Genomic DNA, 20,767 nt, shown 5'->3' on the forward strand with positions numbered 1-20,767 from the left:
CAGTCACTTCAGCATACGCTAAAGAGGATGAAGGCGAAAGCCTGCCCGCTCACGAGACATTCGTTACATTACTTGACATTTTCGTTCTAATGCGTTGTTGCTTTCTTTTACTTGCTTACTCCCACCAAAGGTCGTGGGTTTGAGTGTGATCATTAACTCTATCTTAATTACCACACATTAATTAACACCAACGTGATGGGCTCGACTCTCGTACTTCACGATGTCACTTTGAATCCAACTTGGGAGATATGGCTGGTTTGCCCATACCTCCTAGTCGGTTCGACTCCCACAAAGATCTAGGGTTCGACCATAGTTTTAGTGCCATCGAATTTTGGTGCCATAATGCCGGACGGTCAAATTTTCTTCCCATGAGCCTTGTAAGGCTTTCGTCTTAATAGTGTAATACAGCAATAGGTTCTTCTATTGTCGTGATTGCCTACCTCATAGCCTACGTCCGATCAGCTTCCGTTTCTATACATGTGCGGACAGGGCTAGAACCAGCCGCCAGAATTCCATAATCTAACTCTATTCTTCTCCATGGCCCAAGTGGCAACTCAACTAAAGGGTGCCATTTAAATAGCTTGGCTAACGTTAGCTAGGACACGCCGTATAGATACGGGCCCAGAGTCGCGATGCCAACCCCTGAGGAGGTTCCCCCCCCCCCCCCCCCATGCTATCTATTACTCTCAATTCTGTTTCATTCTTATCATTCACGGCTCTCGCGAGGCCGATGCTGGTGATAACGTACTATAAACAGGCTGTCGCTTAAGTCATTATAAATGTGCTCTTAGAAATAGAATAGAACCGTGCCGCGTTATTCGGGCCAGGATTCGTTGATATCCGCAGAAGGTTTTGCCAGGCTGCGCAGATTGAGCGGAGCAAGGTGTCGAATGGTTCTCCCACCTCGCACGCGTCGCACTCTTTGCCGACACGCGTTCCGTCGAAAGTCTTTGTTTCCCGCTCTTATTTCCTCGTAGCGGAATCGTGAAACATCCATCACTTTCGCCGAAACTTTCCTCTATATGCTTTCTCTGTTTTCCAACGGCCGCGCTGCCCTATAGCTCGCTCCAGCGAGCGACCGTCAGTCATTCAAGTGTTGTACTCGCACCGCTCGGGCTTTTCTTTATTTTCTCCGTAAAACCGCTTTTCTCACCATTAGTACCTACGCGACTAACGGATGGCAGCGGCCATGAGGAACTTGCGCGACATTCACTCGGCACGACAAGCAGTATGTACATGATTTAGCTCGAAGGTCGTCACTCGAAAAAAAAAACAAGTGCGACCGTCATCGTCGCGATACCTCCTCGCGATCTTGGTCTCCGAAGCGATAATACCTTCCCCCGTGTGCTGAACCTTGCAGAAATTTGAGCTTTCGGCAGTGAGGACTCATTGTCCTCCAACGCTCGACCAATTTGAATGAAATTTGTGGCATTTGAGAGAAATAGTTAAATTTAATGACTTTAGTAGCAGGATTTTTACTTGGAGCCCTGGATATGTTAAGAATCCCGGAAACTGGTAAGCTTAAAAAATATTGAAGCACGAAATTTACAAATTCGTATATGTGCACCGAAAATAGGTATCGCAGTTAGAGAATTCAAAAAAGACAAATTAAATATGTGAATTTAGAGGTTACGTGAAATTATTGCAGTGTTGCCAAGGGTACTGTAATACTCCAACTCACAAATTAGTGGTACGTTTCAGAGCGCTGTATGATACATGAATTTTGTCGTATTTAGATGTATTATTAAGTGCAGTTTGCAGAATTGTAGAATCTTTTTTAAATTGTAACAGAATGGATAACTGGGCTAGTTGGTTTACTTGCATCTTGAAACTGTAAAAGCGCACAGAGACGAGAAACGAAGAGAGTGAACAGGACGAAGCGCTTTAATTAATGTGTTACGAGTTAACTTGATAGTCAAGTTTCTCGAAATTTTGAAGCCTACTAGAATTTTTCCTAAAGAATGGACGTCCTAAATAAAATATATGCTTCATACACTCACTATATTTTAACTTTTTTTTAAATGCAACAAATTTAATAAAAATCGGTACAGCGGGTGCCGATGATGATGATGAAACCGTTTTACTTAAAGGAAAAGAGGAGGGGAGTTAGGAGAAACGTGGTCGGATTCTTATTCCGGAATTCCGTTGGCTAAAGCCGCCGCCCTAGCTCTTTCCACGAGGGCTCGCTGGTCCTTGAGCGTTGAGCTGGACAGGGCTGCCTCCCATCCTTCCCACGTTGGCTATTGTATAGTTTCTAAGACACTATTAGCCTGGTAGGCCCATACCATATGGTACAAATCTGCTTTCTGCCCGCAGAATTTACCCTCGGCCGAAAAGGATGGTGGCTCAGTAGCATGTAGCTTGACTGGGTTATTAAATGACATGGTTTGTAATCTTCGTAAATGACATTCTTCTGATTTATCTAATCCTTTAGTCGGGCCCGGGTATTTTCGTCGCGATAAGCGCAAATACCGCAATACGTCTGCATAAGTTATTAATGGCACTGGGAAGTCCGAGTCTTCGGGGAGGGAGCAGGAGGGACCCCGGGGAGAAAAGCTCGGGCGGCAGCGTGTGCACACTCATTTCCCTCTACACCCTCGTGACCTGGCACCCAAATCAGCTCTTTGCGCGAAGCGAAGACCCCAGATTGTTTGAGGATCCTGCAAGCTAGCGGTGCAATTCGGCCCCGCGTGTAATTTCTATATGCAGTTTGCGAATCTGTAATGATGTATTCGGAACTAGGATGCGAAGCCACCATGGCGATCGCCACCTCTTCCAATTCTGCAATTTCCCCGTGCCGAACAGAAAGTCCATTGACCGTCTGCCCTTGATGCACCACCGATATTGTGGAGACTCCTCCCATCGGAACCACAGCATCCACGAAGAAGGCTCCCTCTAATTTAGAATAGATCTGGTCCATCTTCTTGGCTTTTGCCCTCCTCCTTGCTTGATGATATTCTGGGTGCCTGTTTTTAGAAAGGGGCAGTGTCGCGAATTTGCCCCTCCACTCTTTGGGAATGTCTTGTCTTGTTGCCGTATAGTAAGGACAGTTGATATTCAGGTCCTCCAGCACCTTGCGTCCCGTTTTCGTTCCTGCCAATCTGGAATATTGACTTAATAGGTAGGCCTCAATTATTTCATCTGTTGTATTGTGCACCCCCAATTGCAACAAGTGCTCTGTAGATGTTTTGACCGACGAGTCCTAGTGCCTTCTTATATGCTGTTCTGAGCATGACATCGAAATGTTTTAAATCGCACCTCCTCATCCGAAGATACGAAGCCACGTACACAATTCTGCTGAGTATGAAGGCTTTGATCAACCGGAGAGTGTCGTTCTCCATCATCCCTTTCGTCTTACTGGTGATACGTGTGATCATTCGCATTACTTGTTCGCATGATGCACGGAGTTGAGTAATCATTGCTGCGTTGACACCCTTGTTGTTAACCAGTAGTCCCAGAATACGCACTGTCTCATCGATCGCAGCGTCGTGCACCCTAATTTTGACCGGGGCTTCATCTTCTCGTCTGCGCATGATTAGAAGTGCTGATTTTTCTGGAGAGCAGCGCAGTCCGCACTCCTCGGCATATTTTTGGACCGCCGAAGCAGCCTCTTGGAGCGCCTCTTCCATCTGCCCCAGACTCCTTCGTCACCCAGACCGTCATGTCATCTGCATAGAGGGCGTGCCGAATTCCTTCTATGCGATCGAGTTCAGGCAAATTTATAAGGGCAATATTGATGAGCAGAGGGGAGAGGACTGCTCCTTGTGGCGTACCCCTAGTGCCCATAGGGATTGGCTGGGACCTAAAATGTCCAATTTTTACAAGAGCCTGTCTGTCTAGCAGGAAGTCTCTGATGTATTCAAAAGTCCTTCTTCCACACTGTGTCTTCCGCAGGTTCTCCAGGATCTTTGAGTGCTTCACATTATCGAAAGCGCCCTTGAGATCTAGAGCTAAGATGGCTCTGCTACCGCGTTTGTTGGGTGGATCAATAACTTCCATCTTGAGCTGCAGCAGTACGTCTTGCGTGGATAGGCGCTCCCTGAAGCCAAACATGGTGTGGGGCATGTAATCGTTTTCCTCCAAATGCGCTGAAAGCCTAGCATGCACTGCTTTCTCCATCAGCTTGCCGGCACATGAAGTGAGCGAAATCGGACGGAGGTTGTTAATATTTACCTCTTTGCCCGGCTTAGGGATAAAGCTGACGTCTGCCGATTTCCACGCCAGGGCAACTTGCCAGCTCTCCAGCACTCATTGATATAATCTGTCAGGTGGCCTAGCATCTTCTTGTTCATGTTTGCGAGCAAGCCGACCGTAATTTTGTCATGTCCTGGCGTCGTACCTCTTCTCATGATTAGTAGCGCCGCCTGTATTTCTTCTACTTCGAAGTCTCTGTCGAGTTCTGGATTATCTTCACCTTGATACTGCAACACAGGCTCGTCATCTTTGGTCGTATAGATGTATTTGCTCATCAGGGCTGCCACCAGCTGCTCATCCGTACCATCATAGCCGTGGAGGGCTCTCTTGAGGTTCCGCTGCTGCTCTCCGCTCGTCTTGCTGGGCTCGATGAGGCATCGCAGGAGGCTCCACGTGGCTTGAGGCCAAGCCCGCCTCTCAATGAGCCGCACTTGATTAGCCAGTTCTTCTTGGCTAAGGTCCACGCGTATTCCTCTGCTTGTCGTGTAATTTCAGCGATCTTGATTTTAAGCTTGCGATTGTGTTTTTGCTTCTTCCACCTTCTGGTGAGGCCTCTCCTGGCCTCCCAGAGGTGGAGCAGGTGGTTGTCGAATGCCGAGACATCCTCTGAGGTGTGCCGCCTTCTCGTGACTTTCTCTCTGGCAGCTAGCAGCGACTCAGCCCATTGCTCATAATCTTCAATAGGCGAGTCGATTTGAGAACCCTTGGACTCTCGAAAAGCGACCAATCCGAAAGCCGGGCTTGTCCCCTGCGTTTACGATGCTTGTTGTGGTCTAGGCGAATCCGGAGTATATAATGATCACTGCCTAAGGTTTCATGCGTATTTTGCCACTCGCAATTTTTAACATTTTTGACTAGCGTTAAATCGAGGCATGTGTCCCTTGAAAAGCTATTGTGTATTCTTGTAGGATGCTGCGGGTCCGTCAGAATAGTAAGAGCCATATCCGATATTGCTGCTGCCAATTTGCTGGTTTTTACGTTCTCGTTGTTGTAACCCCAAAGAAAGCTGTGCGCGTTAAAATCCCAACTATTTATACGTTCCCATGAATTTAGATAGCAGCTTCCGAGATAATGCAAGCTTCCTCTTTCTTCGCGCCAGCAGCACAACGCGGATAATACCGTCCTTTGTGACATACTTTCATAAGGAAGGTTTGACAGTAGGGAATCGCTGGCCTGCCTGAATATTTAAAATGGCTGCGAAGTTTGAAGCTTTTAGCCTGTGGGGTTACTTCGCGCACGTTAGTTTGTACGTGGATGCGCACTTACATGTCCTTCTTGTCAGTTGTGCTGCTGTAGGTTTGCAAAGTAGGTGCAAGCTCACCAGAACAGTTGCTTATATAAGATTTTCTCAACATAAAAGACCACCGTCTTAAAATGAATAACTTTGCAGTGAACAGCCGTAGTGGGAAAAGAAATGTCGCTGGAGCTAACGTTTCGACACGGGAACTTTTAATAAAGTTTTCATTCATTCATTCATTGCCAGGAAAGCAACCGCTTCCCTTTGGAACGTTGATATACGCGTAACTCAACCCTCACCGGCCGAATGAGGGATAAAAGGTCAGGATTTCGATTAAAAAACTATAATCATACAGTGGCCCTCCAAGATATATTATCATCATCAACGACAACAAAAAAGTCATGTCTCATCCACAAGTTCAATACCCTGCAACAAATAGGTATAAATGCTTCAAAGAGAGCGATTGAATGTATTCGGTATACCAATGGCACGAATATATACAGCAGCTATTCAACATTTTACAGTATTACACTTGGTTATAGCCGAGCTTACCTTATTCTCTGCGCCAATTTATTTCGATCACCGTGATTTTTTTCCTCACAAGCCGTTCTTTGCTAAACTATCATGATATACAGTTTAATTTTCTCGCTAAGTCTTTGTTTGTTACTTGGCCAATTCCTTTTCTCTTTCCCTCAGCCTTCGACAGGTTGTGTGTTCGTTATCTTCGCCTTCATTTCCCATTTTTAATCGAAACCACACACCTTTTGATACAACACAGTTTCTTTTACCCGTTTATTTTTCCCATAATTTTATTGCTCATTTTTCTAATGTCCAAACCGTATATCTGCCCAGTTCCTGTTTTCTGGGAAAGCTAGGCCCACCGGATTGAGAACACAAGAGTTCATTACACGTGCAGATCCTTTTCAATTTTTTTGTGATCCTACTTCTCTTCGGAGGTGTCGAAATCCCATGCGAAATTTAGACACTAACGGAAAGGTGACCACACAAGACGAGTGCTGTGTCGTGTGGTCTCCTTGGAAGAACCAAGAGCAGTGCTCCTATCTCTTCTCTCGCTGTCATAACTATGCACCATTTTTGAACACTTCCCTTAGAGAGTGATCTGCGCGTACTTAAACGCTGCTAAGAAAAGCATTTCCTGCCCTGACGAAGAATGAATGAATGAATGAATGAAAGTATAATTTGTATTTTTGTGACTTCCACAGTGCTGTGGAGTTATTTAACTTGTATATTGTAGATACCATGTATTGTTTACGTCATAGTGCTACTGCGAAAACGTAGCTCGACAAGTTCTGGTGCTTGTATGAGAAGGTTGTTTGATATGCAATCTTGAACCCTGTATGTTGTAGGTTAGACCCATTCAAGAGCTAAGGAGTAGCCGGTGCCTTAAATAGTGCGTCAACATCTCCTTATATCATATCAATAAATAAATGAACGAATTAAAAATTTAATAATAGCCCCCTTGTCGAAACGTTGACTTCCGCGACGACATTCCTTGTTCGATCGCTGTTGATCAATTCAAATCTAAAGAACTTTTGTCTTATTTGCATTTACTGTGAACCTAGGATTTTATTTTTGCCGCTATACTCGTGAAGGTTAAAAAGGAAAAAAAAATGCAGAAAAAATAATATTGAAGCAGATATGTCGCACGCTTCCTGAGGTATACACTCGATAAGCGCCTCTCGCTAGTAGAAGGATTCCGTACATTCAGTTATTCCTTAGGGCGCACCGAAAATACTTCAGCGTACGCAAGCACTCTTTACTCCCCCCCACCCCCCTAAAAATAGGGCCTCATTAGTCTCAGATGTAATACTGCCTGTGATGCTCTCAACAGTGCTTCGTTCGGCTCGATCTGTTTAATCGAAAACTGCTTCATCTAAAATTTCCAATTCGCCGAAACCAGCCCTACGCTCCGCAATTATGCAAGTGTCGAATGGCACGGACTCAGGAGGCGTGCATATAGTAGGCGCATGTGTTGACTCTCCGCAGACTCTGCGCAACCTGTACCATGCGCAGCTAGCAACCTTTCAACATTGCGCGAGTGGAGAACATGTAAGTAGCGCGTCGGTAGCTGTACATTGAGCAACCCTAATCTCGACAGCAGCCGCGGGTGCGCAGGCGCAGTGGCGGAGATATTTCCTAATCGGCGGAACCTAGCCTCTATGTCAACTTTCGAAATGCCGTGAAAGCATCAGTGGACTGAACCTTTATTGGCGCTGATTGTGGCGATACATCTTCAGGTCTTGGGTTGCTTCATCAAATTTACCGGAACAATTTATTAAGCATTCGTTTCGCTTTACCGGCTTTGTGAATGCCCCCAGACAACCCGTCGTTCACTCTTCGCATGCTGCGGCGCAGCGAAGGGGTTGTTTCACCTTTTTTATTCGCCAGTGTATCTAGTAATTAAAACAAAGGAAACATACAAAGCAACTGGATTCTTGAGTTGAAAGTTCATTTTGGACGGACTGTATACATTGCGAAGTAACACTTAAAACAAGACACATAAGCTTTGGCGATAATCTTCTGTGCAATTCAGTGTAACCCCGAATCACTGAAAAATAAAAAAAAAGATCCATCAACTATTTAGCAGGAAGTAGGAAGAGGAATAAATTCGTAGTAATCGCTGTCACACATCAGGCGTAGTTGAAGTTGCGTATTCTCAAGTAGAAAATCAGAACATGTGCCCGTACATATACGCACATTTAGCATGTGCTGGTGGGCTAGTTGGTTAAGCATGATTACAAAGACGGCGCCGAATAAAACAACACACGAAGAAGGGAGACACGAGACAAGCACGTGGGCGCACATTTAGTCAAAGTTTTCGAAATTAAGCTGCCCAGTTAGAGGACAATATTTGAATAGAAACACTGGCAGCCTATGCTTTTTTTCCCACTTCTTTACGTCCGAGTAGAGAGAACTGCTAGAGGAATGGCAGATGCTGCGATGCACATGATCATGCCCGTCCGCACGTTTCCTTGAAGTTGAGAACCCTGTGGAGATAGCTAGAGTCATTTCAAGCCGCTTTTTTGCTTCACTCGTGTTTATTGAGTATTGTCTTCAGTGAATATAGTCTGGCAGGTTCTGCTGTGAATAATGTAAAATTTTCTGGGCTTGTAGCACTAAGTATCGTTATGGGATCGTGCTAACGCTGTTATTGTAACATCTAATTTCATATTTGATTATTCTTGAATGATTACTTCATGTGGGAAAGTTAGTGAAAGTACTTGGCAAAATTCATTTTCACCCAACTTTATCAATCGGATTGATTGATCAATCTTCAAGAAAACAAACAAACAAACAAACAAACAAACAAACAAGCGAATTTCCGTGGAGATGGGGAGGAGCGCGTTCGTACAATTATGACACCATACTGTTATGCCCACTATGAAGATGCCGTCATTTGGCTTCTATAATATAGTATTATTTGTGCGCAACCATGGATATAATGAATCTCGTTGTCAAGTTGTCTCTGTAACTATTCACTAACACGTTCACTGCCTTCAACAGCAAGGTCACTTTGCGCAGATTGTTAATAAAACCACACAACGGAGTTACGAGCCAACGGAATATTATAATGTACTATTACAACTATTACTATATTACTATATTATTATACAAAAAACTGGAGCAGTGTGTGTACTCCAGTCGAAGCAGTCATCTTGTGGGACGCATCCGATACGGTTTCGTTGCTGAATAGCCGGCAGATTGGTAAATAGCCATTGCTAACAGCGAAGCCATTTACTCAACAATTTAGGTATTTTCCCATATTCCTAAGGGTCAAACTAATACGAATTTCAAAACAATTCGACATTTCAGGAGTCACTTGTCAATACCATATCCGCACTGGTATCTCTTTGAAGCTTTTATTTTCTCGCTTGTCCGAAAGAGCGGCGGTACACGCATTGCTATGACTCAGTCCCAGGAGGCAGCACGATGAAGGTACGGACAGTAAGTACATCGCCATCAGGAAATGCACGTGTGGCTCGTGGTTTCGCTTCCTCTCCGAAGGCCAAAAGAAGAAAAAAAAAGAAAAAAAAAACCACCTTCCTCGTCTGGTGCCTGTCCGAACGATAGCAGCCCTCCCGCATTACTTCAGCGCGAGACCATCTATGCCGCTCAGGTAGAGAATACAAGGAACTTGGGAATAGCGCTGAGGAAAGGACGTGCGTAGTCGCATTGGGCGATTTCGGAACTGGAGAAAATGACCAGCCGTTACCGGACGCCACCGAGCCACATGCCGTCCGTTTCTCTCAAGGCCGTGGCGACGGGGTTAGAACGTACGCAATCTCTGCCGTCGCCTACCTTCTCATTAAGAGGCGGCCTTAACGCACTCCTCGCGTGTTAGGGACACGTACAGTACTGTCAGATCATCACATGTGCGTTGCTTCATGCACTCTCACACAGTGCCGACCACAGAGGCTGCTACGTGCATACGCCCTATAAGCGGTGTAATTGCGAGTACAGAAGTACCTGGCATTATCCTTGCAATGAAGGCTGAACTAGCAAGTGGTGGTTGGTTAACTAGTTATGTGACGTAACGCGAATGACGCGGAAAGGGAAGGAACTTAACCGTGGCTGCGCAGACGTTGGTTCAACTTATCTGATGTCATGGATATTATGTTGGCAATATAGCAATATATATAACCTTCGCCCAAAGAGAAAGAAGTACCCTCGCCCGTCTGCCTAATCGATTTTTCTCTTTAGCAAAAACCATACACGCAATAATGATGTGTTCAGATGCAGTCAGTCATTGTGCAACATTTATAGCGTGAACGAAGTACGCTTTTTCATGAGGCGGTGGGCGTCATTGAGGGGAGTACGTGATAGCATACGCATGTAGGCGAGATGGAAAAGCATCTATAGTTGTCAGGAAAGCCCCGATTAAGCATGGTGCAACACGTGTATAATTCCATCGCGGTTAATAGCTTAAGATCCTTTTGAAAGACACAGCTCTTGGAAGGATAGTTAAGCATATTGTGTAATTAAACGTGAGAGGCAGAAATAATAACAGGAAGCCCTTACCGGAAAAAAAATGCTGAGCGCTCAGTTTCGCGCTAACTTAGGTGGAAAAGCGGTCCTACACGATACACTTCTTTCGCACAAACTTTACGCTTTACTTTCGCAAACCATACCCCGCAGTTTTGTTTCGTCGTCGTCTGTGCCGGTGGGCGTTGTGTTTTTAGTTATTCACCTTCAATCATTTACCAACTGGCCAAGCTTTCGACCTTGTTGCTTACCCTTTACACTGTAAACCATACTCTGTGCACTAAGGTGGCATCATGGGAGGTAGCTATTGGATTGCATCTTCAGTAACTCGACACAAACTTTCTGCTTGCTTATGTCATACGGAGTTTCACGTCCGATCACTGGCCGCTATACCGGACCGTCACCACTGGCGTCTTCACGAGTTCAACACCGAAATGAGGTTTAGGATGCCGCCCAAGCTCAAAGGCTGAGAAACAAGTCTGGTGAACAGAATACGACTTGGTGTGACAATCACACGGCGCTATGCGCACCAGCCGAGACTGCGACCACCGCTATGCACCGGAGACAGCAGCACACACGTTTTTCGTCGGCCCAGCATACACGACCAGGCAACAGACTATGACCTCTTTTCTGGCAACCATCAACGCCAGCCCATTCCCTCAGGACATTATTTTTGTGCCCTTGGCTCCGCCCGGGATAATTTCTTACAGCAGGCGCCAGGATACAATTGCTGCTATCCAAAAATAAATATTCAGAACTATTTGATGATTACTGCATGTTTAACGCTTCAAAGTTGCATTGTGGGCTATGAGGTGCCGGTAGTTAGAGTATGCGGATTAATGTTGGCAATCTTAGATTGTTTCACGTGTCAACCATTAACGAGAGCTTTTTTTTTTGCATTTTCTCACAGTCGCAACGTGGTCGTCGTGGCGGCCGGGTTTGGACACTGTGATATTGTGCTCAGAAGCAGAGCGATATAGCCACTGATACAACGCCGTGTAATGTCGATAAAATATTAAAAGCCGAGAACCGAAAAAAAAAAAAACAAAATGGCAGAAGCGCTGAAGACAGGCCGAGTTTCTTAAAGGACCGGCGAGAATAGACACAACCCAAAAGGAGTGGAGAACGTAGTGCCGACGCTTTATTTTAACGCTGTAAGTTTGCTTTAACAGGGTGAAGGACTAGAACGAAACGATTATTGGATTTCAATCCTGCTGCAAACCGGCCCCCCTTCTCATAAAGTATGCTACAATAATTACTAGAGAGAACTGAACTCTGGCGCTGCAGTCGTTCAGCCACCATGGGAACGATGGGTAGTACATGGATTTGTCTGATTTTCCTGCTTCTGGATTCAGACGTTCTGGTGGCTTTGTTTATTAAGGTTTACCTGCCTTCATTGTCCTGAATTCCAGAGCAATGTACACTTCTCTAAGTGCAGAAGACTATACGAACACGCACGATCGATACTAATTGCAGCAGTTCAGCCTGTCGAGGTGGCCAAATCGAAACGTGCCAAGCATCTCAGCGCGCTATCTTGCTCGTAAGAAATTCACGAGGGCATTATATGCCACTTGTCGATGCATGCGTCCGTGGTGTAATGATTTCAGTATCGGGTATCTGTGCTAAAGGCCCCGCGTTCTAATAATGCCGTCGGACAATTTAAATAATCTTGATTTAATTATTTATTATACCGTACTGTGTTAAAAATGACGAGTTTACAAAGTCACGAAGCCGTGTGAAGCCAGAAAGGCAAAGTTTCCATGGACTACCCATAATTCCTATGCTGGCTAAAGCTACTCGCTTGCAGCTCCTGTAGACACTAACGCCAGCGTTTCCTCTGGCAAATATCGTATGAAACTCTATGTTCCTTCTTATTCATCGCTGGTTAAGTAGATGTCCATGTGTATTCCTTCCAATGTCAGCTTATGTTGGCGCTGCAATTGGCGGAATAGAATAGAATTGATTGAAAAGAATCGTCGCAATATAGCGTAACAGACTTCTTACTTTGTCCCAACCATACGATTCCACTTGTTTTTTTAGTGGCTGCCACTATCACTGTTTCCTTTGTGTGCCATCAAGCGTTGTTATTTTGTCGTTTCAGATACTGTTCAACTTGAGGTCAGCTGTTTACAACATATCCAGGTGAGTGAGGGTCAAACAGTGCAATTTTAATAAACTAATTAATTCATTAATTAATAAAAACTGCAGCCCTATTGCAGGGCTTTAGCAGAAGTGGAAAAAAATTAGAGAACAGTAAACGAGCGAACGACGAGGGGAAGAAGCAAATAATCGAAGCAGTTAACATAGGCAAGCTAACTCGAGCAAAGAAAAAAAATAATACAGGTAAATCAAATTTCGTATTAAGCAAGGCACTCTGTTACGACGACGAAAACCTACTTTAATAGCAAGAAACTAACCGTACTGCATAATGAATAATACCGGACAACGAATGAAAAGTTGCGGACAAAGAACCAGTGCCACAGGAAACAAATCGAAACGTCATTGCACCAACTGTTGTAAGATTATAAGATCGGTTAGTAATCTTGCAATGAGTTTAAATGCTCATTCAGTGACTGCTCATCTATGTTTTGCAATATCTCACATGAATATCTCGAACGGTCTTACGTGTAGATCGCGCGAGTACGCGACATGGCAGTTTTTCGCATAAAATTATTAGCAAATACGGCAGATATCACTTCGCTTCTTCCTGCTTAAACACACACACACACACACACACACACACACACACACACACACACACACACACACACACACACACACACACACACACACACACACACACACACACACACACACACACACACACACACACACACACACACACGCACACACGCACGCACGCACGCACGCACGCACGCACACACACACACACACACACACACACACACACACGCACACACACACACACACGCACACACACACGCACACACACACACGCACACACGCACACAAATTATCTAACTGCCATCGTCTTGCTCACAGTTGCATACCCTGCTGTGAGTGCAGCCTAGTTTTCCTTGTGGATGTACGCCCACAGATGCTATTTCATGTTCGAGGAACCGCGTAGTGCTGAGTGACTCGAACGTGATGATCGGGTCGCACGGCGGCCGGCACATATTGCGCCACCGGTGCGCGCTGGGTGATCGCTGAGGGGCCGAACGCAGTTACAGCGCGTCACAGAGGCTCTCATCGGATACACCACAGCGCGCATGTGCTCGGTGTCCCCAGTGCCCATCAGTGGCCCGAAAGGCGCCGGCAGCCACGCGCTGCGTGTATAGCGTTTCAATCGCTGAGCACTGTACGCCGGTAGGCCTCTGTAAAAAGTGTTCCTTACTGTAGACGGGCGGTCCTCTTTTCTTGATGCTCTCTGTCACGAATGAGCTGTATCTGTCATTGATGCCTCAAAAAAAAAAAAAAGGAACTTTTCAGTTGTTATTTCGCACTTATTTTGTTCTAGGGCGTTCAATTACTGCGAACTAACAAAATGGCTGCTTTACGTCTTGGCTGACACCGGAAGCATCCCGCCTCTTTTGGCTGCAATCTGTAAGTATATGGCCTTGCATGCTGAAAAGCCCGCGTGGTTCCCTTCTTCCTCTAGAGAAATAATCTGTCCGCAAATGATCGGTAGACGCCTCTCCTTTGAAATCATTCTAGCGCATGAGCTTCTTTATAAATACGAGCCCTAGCTCTGTATTCACAAAACAATTTGTGCCCAACCTAGCGGCTCGTAAGAAGGCGCGCCGACCTATATCGTGATAGCGAATACGTTAGTACATATACTGAAAACGGGTCTATCAACAACAAATGGTTTCTATATAAGAACAAGAATCTTTGTGGGTGCAACGAGCATGGAGTAGCACAAAAAATGCTTCAAAAGAGCAAAATGCTTAAGCAAGAACCACGGACAAATAAACTAGCCAAGTTAGCGATAATACTAGTCACAAGGATCTGTTAGATTACACGTATTTTGCCTTCTGTACGGCAATACGTCATTTACGGGGTCGCGGCGCACCTTTCGGCTTCCTGAAAGCATAATGAAGATCATTACGGGAGATTTGTTCTTAATTGGACGTGCTGTAAGCGTCGAGTCATGCTCACTGGTTTAGCGTTAATTGGCATAGAGTGAGCACTGAAATGTGACAGCAGTAACGGCTTACAGTTCGAACTCGGGTACGTAGTTCACTTTGCCATGACGGTTCTGCAAATGTCGCAACGTCTGCTCGCCAATTTACTGTCGTTTCATTTCGCATTGAACGTCATTGCGATAACATTGCAAAGCATAAAATGTTCGCACGTGCGTTCCCTCTCGGCTGACCTCGCAGGTCACCCAGTGGCGGTGTGCGTCTCACTCCAAGCGGAAAAGCTACTGGCCACGGTAAGCACGCGACAGGCTTTATGTGTGGCCTTCTTCCATACATTTGTATCTGTTTTCACTTGCGTGAGCGGCAGCGGCCAAGGACTCGGTCCGGCGAACACTTGAGCATTTCGCTTTCCTTTTCATATAGGCGCGCGTGTCAGGAATCAGCTGCCCGGCCAACTTTATTTGCAGAATTCTACAGGGGGGGCTGCTACGCCTTCCCCTTAACCCTAGCCCCCCTGCCGGCATTTTCGGCACCGCTGCTTTTAGGAGAGTCCATTATGTGTTCCACGTTCAGAGGAGCTCGCAGTGATCGACATCCTCGAGCGTCAATCATTAAAACGCACTTTCGTGCTCTATTTGATATGTTCTGTGATTAAATGTATGAATATTTTTGTAAAGGCTCTGCGTTGCTTTTAATACGCCCATGTAGAAAGTTTTTGAACTTCGCTGGTTCCCAGCCCATCTAGATAGCTCAATTAACCCGCTTGGATGTAATCCTAACGAGCAGGCCCACCGGAGAGCGCGCGATTTCACGCACCGCGCTGTCGCGGGTAGCCAGGCTTGGAACGAGGTCGACATCCACAAAGATCCATTAAGTACATTCCACGAAATTGTTTCCCATTATCGACCAGGCAGGAGGACATTTCCACCCCCTCACCCCAAATTGAACAAACCTCAGGCTACCACACTAAGACTCCTACAAACCCGTTCATATCCCACTTCTCGGTCTCTTAACAGGATAGATCCTGAACACTCACAATCGTGCCCCAAATGTGGTCACGACTCATGCTCCTTTGACCACATGCTCTGGCTGTGCCCAGCCCTTAACGCCTCTCCACCCATCACGAAAGAACAATGACAGGAATGTCTCAAGAGCAGCAATCTCCACATTCAACTCCAGGCTGTCCAGAGGGCCCATGACATTGCCGCGGGACTTGATCTCCCGGTTCCATCATGGGCGGAGCCACCGACTTGATCTTCGGGAGCCTTCGGCTTGGCTCCCCAAGGTCTCAGTCCCTCAGGACTCAAATAAAGTTCTTGTCATGTCATGTCGCCCTGCAAAACTTGCCATGATACCTTCTGCTAAAATCGCTGCCGAAACTGAAAAAAGAGAACGTTAGGGTATCGGGCATAAATAGGCGATGCTCTGTAACATAAAGGTACAATGGAACGGCAGTTGATGAGCGTTCACTGCAGCATTTAGCGGTCGTCTGGAAGTGGCTCAATGTGAAAACCTTCAAGTTTGCTCAGTAAATCTGAACCTTTACTGTCGATGGCTGTCTTATTGACATTATTAGAATTGTGAGACAAAGGCTGTGATTGTAATTTTAAATGCAATCCGATCTTTCTCTGTCTTGTCGCAAGTAAAGCGGACAACGCCAGTGATATAGAATAAAAAGATGTTTTCGCTAATATACACTCCTTGGTCAGCGATGATGCTTGGATATACGATCGTATGGCTTCGGTAGGTGGCCGCTAAGCTCCGCACAATGAGTCGACTAGAACTGGCGTGTAAGAAGCTTAGAACGGATGAAGCGTGACAGGAAAGCAGAGCTAGGGTCATGGACAGTATACACTGTCTCTAGCGGCGCTTCAAGAAATATACTATGGGTTGTTAGAAAAGATGAGAGTTGAGATCCCAATTTCGACAAATATCCGGATGTTAGTGTCAGCAACGTACACGAATCTACCAAACTGCTTGCATCTGGTTTTCAGCAACATTGTTGTCCCGAAATGTTTCGAATTTGCGTCGCGTGTTCCAGAAGATCCCAAATTGTCCCGGTTATCCAGGTTTTATATAACTTTTTCCAGGGATGTAACACACGTGCTTGCACTCTCTTTGCCATTCAACTGCAGGTAATATTCTAGCCTTGGCAGGGAGCACTAGACTGTTTCCGCTGCCGATGTACCCACGGCGTCCGAATCATATGTGCCGTAAAATGTCTTTCATTTCTTGAAAACTTCAAGAACTGTGAAAGTACTACATTTAGTTCCTGCGCATCATATGTCGTGCGGCGCCTGCCACAGTGGTTCATGACGGTTATGTGCTCTCTTTCAGAACAGCTCTTATACTGAAAGGCTGACCGTGTCGCGACTACATAGTTTCCATTTCAGGCCCTCACCTAGGAAGCGTCAGATGTTTGCCGTAATAATCCATTCGACTATTCCATCTTGGCTCGCAATACTTAGGGTTTTGTGTACACCTTAGTGTACATTGCATGGAGTTCTACTCTACCAGGTTGTAAAGTCATTCAAGGGCTACCGATGGGGCTGGCCATCAAGTCCCGCAATGTTGGAGAGACTGAGGGCATGCACGAAACAGAAACATAATCTGTTTGGGTTCTTTACACACTTTTTAGCTTCCTCCCTCCGAGCATTATATCCACTTGACATTTGCAGAAGCACTTATGCAGCTGCGAGAACCATCGATATGTACGAACCGAGTTCGCCTGCGAGGATGAAAACAGTAGGGCTTGACGTAGTGGAGCAGCTTGAAAGCTTACGCTGCGAACGGAAATGTATGACGCCTCTGCTAAAGAAAAACTCAGGAGGAAAGCTGGTATTAAGCGGGTTCATTCAACAAGAATAGCGAATGGCGATTGCAACTTGCACGTAAAACGGGCACTAATGTTTTTACCTTTCATCATTGTACAAGCGGAGCTCCTATTCTCCAACCGATTTTAATAATATCGAAGCGGAGAAAAGACACAGGTTGAGTGAAGCAGCTGCCTTGTGACGTTCTTGGCAATTTACTCAATGGTAGAGAATAAAACAGCTTGTATTTTTGGGGCTAGAGCATGATAAACATTTTGATGGCAATATAAAACAAACTGAACGTATTTTTGTGCTCCATGCAAACTCCCGTAACGTGTCCCTATATTTTGGTATCTTTGTTGTCGACATTTTGCCCGTATTTTAGTAATGTCCTTGTTCAGGTTTTTACAGGTCTAGAGATGACATACTAGATTATAGTGTAGCCCATGCCTCATCTAACAAACACGGCCCCTGTACACTTGGGGGAATGAGAACGATACGATATGGTGCAGGTCCCGCGCACTGTGGGAATCGATGTTATGCGAAGCATATTGTAGTGACTTGGCTATCTAGCATTGTTTGGGTATCCGCAAAGCCGTACCAGGTGAACCAACTTGTTTATGTAAATTGAGTAGTTGTGCATGTGGGTCGCGGGCGTACGTATATGTGACGACAGCAGCGCGATGACAACTCCGTTGAAGTCGATCGTAACGCACCAACGGCATGGTTTCTACGCCGGCCGTTCGACGCGAGCTTGCGACGTGGCAATTGCAGCGAGAGCGAGCGATACTCGGATTGTGACATCATGAGCGATAGCTGATGAGGTCATGAAATTGTACGTACCTATGGCAATGCCATGGGGTGTACGTTAAAACGACGACAGCATTTGTATTCTAGACGAAGAAATGTTAAAGCATGATTAACATGGGTGATCATGAAATCGCTATAACGTTAAGTCAATTCCTACATAGCGTGCTACGAGGAAAGTATGGAGGAAAGTTGTCCGGTGTCGGAGATATTGCAGTCTAACACGGTGCCTCAAAGCGCGAGCTGTCACAAGCAAAGAAGACGAGGTAATGCCACAGAACGCACGCGCCTAGCGTTTCAAAGAGCTGGCTGGCTGCGGCCAGAAATCCAGGAAGCGTAAAAACAGAAATCATTTTCCTATGGAAGCTTTTTATTACAGCGAAGCTGTCTATGAAAAGTGTCCCGAGATTTCTTCGTGGCGTAACGTCGACAGAAAGCTATCATCATCTATGGTTCATACCCCCAAATGCGATGGCTTATACCGCTGCAACTCGGAGGCTACACACACTCAGTAAAGTGAAGCGAACAGTGCGTACATTGTTTGGAATCACGCATACAACATACAGGAGAGCATGCCTTTCAATGAAGAACAAGCTCAAAACAAGCATTCGAACCGCCTAATTGATGATAAGGCACTCATGTGCCTACATGCAATGCGGAGCACGTAGCGCTCCCCGCATAGGTTTCCCAGTAAAGATTACTGTTGTGCAAGCTGCAGCGGCAACGGCAGCTTTGACTGCTGCATACGAAGCAGGGAGAGACGTAACGACGCTTTCGTACGTAAAAGAAGAACCCGCACTAGCAACTTATTTGTGTTGTGACAGGGCTTTGGGAAGGCCACATCTATAGTGAGGACTCCTGAAGAGCCGCGTGCATACGAGGCGCGGCGAATTTCTCTTCTCTCTCGTCCACTCTTTGTAGGTGCACGAAGTAGCCGCGCAAGCCAAGTCGCGGGCCGTTGAAACCTCTTAGGTTAATAATTAGATAAGGTACATGTGAATGTCGCCACGTGAATTATTTCAACCTAGGCTGCAATGGATACATGTTCTAGTTGTTGTTTCCAGCTTCGCTGTCCAACCACCTTCACAGCGTGGATTCGAGACCATCTTTTGTTATGAAAAAGAAATCTTGAATAAAAAAATAAATATAACAATTGGTATGGGTTATTTTACGTTACGTAGCTTCCAGTTGCTTAAATTTGCGGACTACTTGCAGATGCGCAGTAAAAGAATATGTGCTCCTGCTCCGTAGCTGTGGCTGTGCCGCCACAGAATGTATACATTCTGTGGCGGGTAAGTCACCGGGTAAACCTACCGCAAAGCGTCAAGAATGAGGCAAAGAATGCTTCGCATTAATAGGCGCGCCTCACAACAGCAATACGTGCTGTCGTAGGTGAGGCCAGAATATTTGAAAGCTGTATCAGAGAGCTTAGTGCCACATGTCAGCACTCGTTGACTTTGTTAACGTCTATTCTATTCTAACCTTTGCACTTATGTTGTGACACGCTGCAAGCATTGCGCGTCCTCGTGCCGAATCAATCGGCAATCAGCGCTGAAATTTCGCCTGCCAACAGCAGCACCGTAATGCATAGCCTGGTGAGCGGAGGATACAGTGTTCAGTAGTACGATCTCGCGTGAGCAAATTCACCGCTTACTGGAGGCGCATGTGTCCAGCGTCTGACTTGACCAGACACTGGCGTGCTATTGAACGTGGGAGCGCACGCGGTCGTCAGTGTGCGCGTGGCTATTAACAGAGCTTGGCTGGCCGCATGGGGCGTTAGCATGTGTTGATGCATGCTTCTGTTAGGGTTGAAACTGTTCTGTCATTTTTCATGGCGTCCGTATACCGGACGGCGTCAGCGTCCCTTACTGTCGCAGGGGCTCCTCGAAAGTGCTCTTTCCTTATGCAATTGATATGCTGCCTACTATATGAACAATGTCTCTCCCCCACTACCTCCCTACTCCCTCCTACCTCCCTTTCGGTGTGGCCGTTCGTCATAAGGCACACAGAAAAGGTGTTGGTCAGGCTGTTTCAATAGAAAGAAAGAAACAAAGAAAAAAAAACGAAACAGAGGACGAAAGAAATTAAAAGGGCTTCGGGGATATTGCTTTCACTCTGCCTTATTATTGCTTCGTTATATAACATTAGATCTGAACGTGCTGAGAAATATACACTAAATGCACGAAATTGGCTTTATATACACGTTGCCGAAGAAGGGGGAAAGAATAGAAGCAACTGCGTGCCCCTCGCCTTTTAAACTGTCCATGATACGGTCGAACCTCCATTTCACGATTGTAACGGGGCCCGCGAAATTGTTCGCATGACCAAGAAATTTGTAAAATCGAGAGACACTTAAATTTGCCACGTAGCTGAGTGATATATTGATTAATGAAGAAGTCTGTTATCTTGCCTTGTCTATGGCGTTAGTCAAAAGCGGCGTCATACGCACAAGTCTACGCGGGTGTGTGACCAGGAAAGCCCGATCTGGAGTGAAAGGCTCGAAGACGACGACGCGCTTTTCACGCTCACCCAACACGCTCAGCTGTCTGTCCTAAAAGGAAAGTCTGTGTGGGACCAGCTGGTCGAAAGGTTGGCCTGTGGTGCCCGAA

General features: G+C 45.9%; 2 protein-coding genes across 5 annotated transcripts in view; one reads left to right on the forward strand and one right to left on the reverse strand.

Annotated features, from left to right (window-relative positions):
• Positions 1–20,767, reverse strand: part of LOC142559193 (uncharacterized) — a 91,166-nt gene that overhangs the window by 63,943 nt on the left and 6,456 nt on the right. The window lies entirely within an intron of this gene.
• Positions 1–20,767, forward strand: part of LOC142559157 (diacylglycerol O-acyltransferase 1-like) — an 85,275-nt gene that overhangs the window by 24,766 nt on the left and 39,742 nt on the right. For all 3 annotated transcript variants that reach the window (XM_075670827.1, XM_075670825.1, XM_075670826.1), the window contains 3 exons: positions 12,537–12,577; positions 13,914–13,999; positions 14,779–14,831. In XM_075670827.1, the coding sequence (XP_075526942.1) occupies positions 12,537–12,577; positions 13,914–13,999; positions 14,779–14,831 (180 nt within the window). The remainder of the gene's footprint in view (positions 1–12,536; positions 12,578–13,913; positions 14,000–14,778; positions 14,832–20,767) is intronic.

The sequence above is a fragment of the Dermacentor variabilis genome, chromosome 1 (genome assembly GCF_050947875.1).
Source record: "Dermacentor variabilis isolate Ectoservices chromosome 1, ASM5094787v1, whole genome shotgun sequence".
NCBI classification, from domain to species: domain Eukaryota; kingdom Metazoa; phylum Arthropoda; class Arachnida; order Ixodida; family Ixodidae; genus Dermacentor; species Dermacentor variabilis.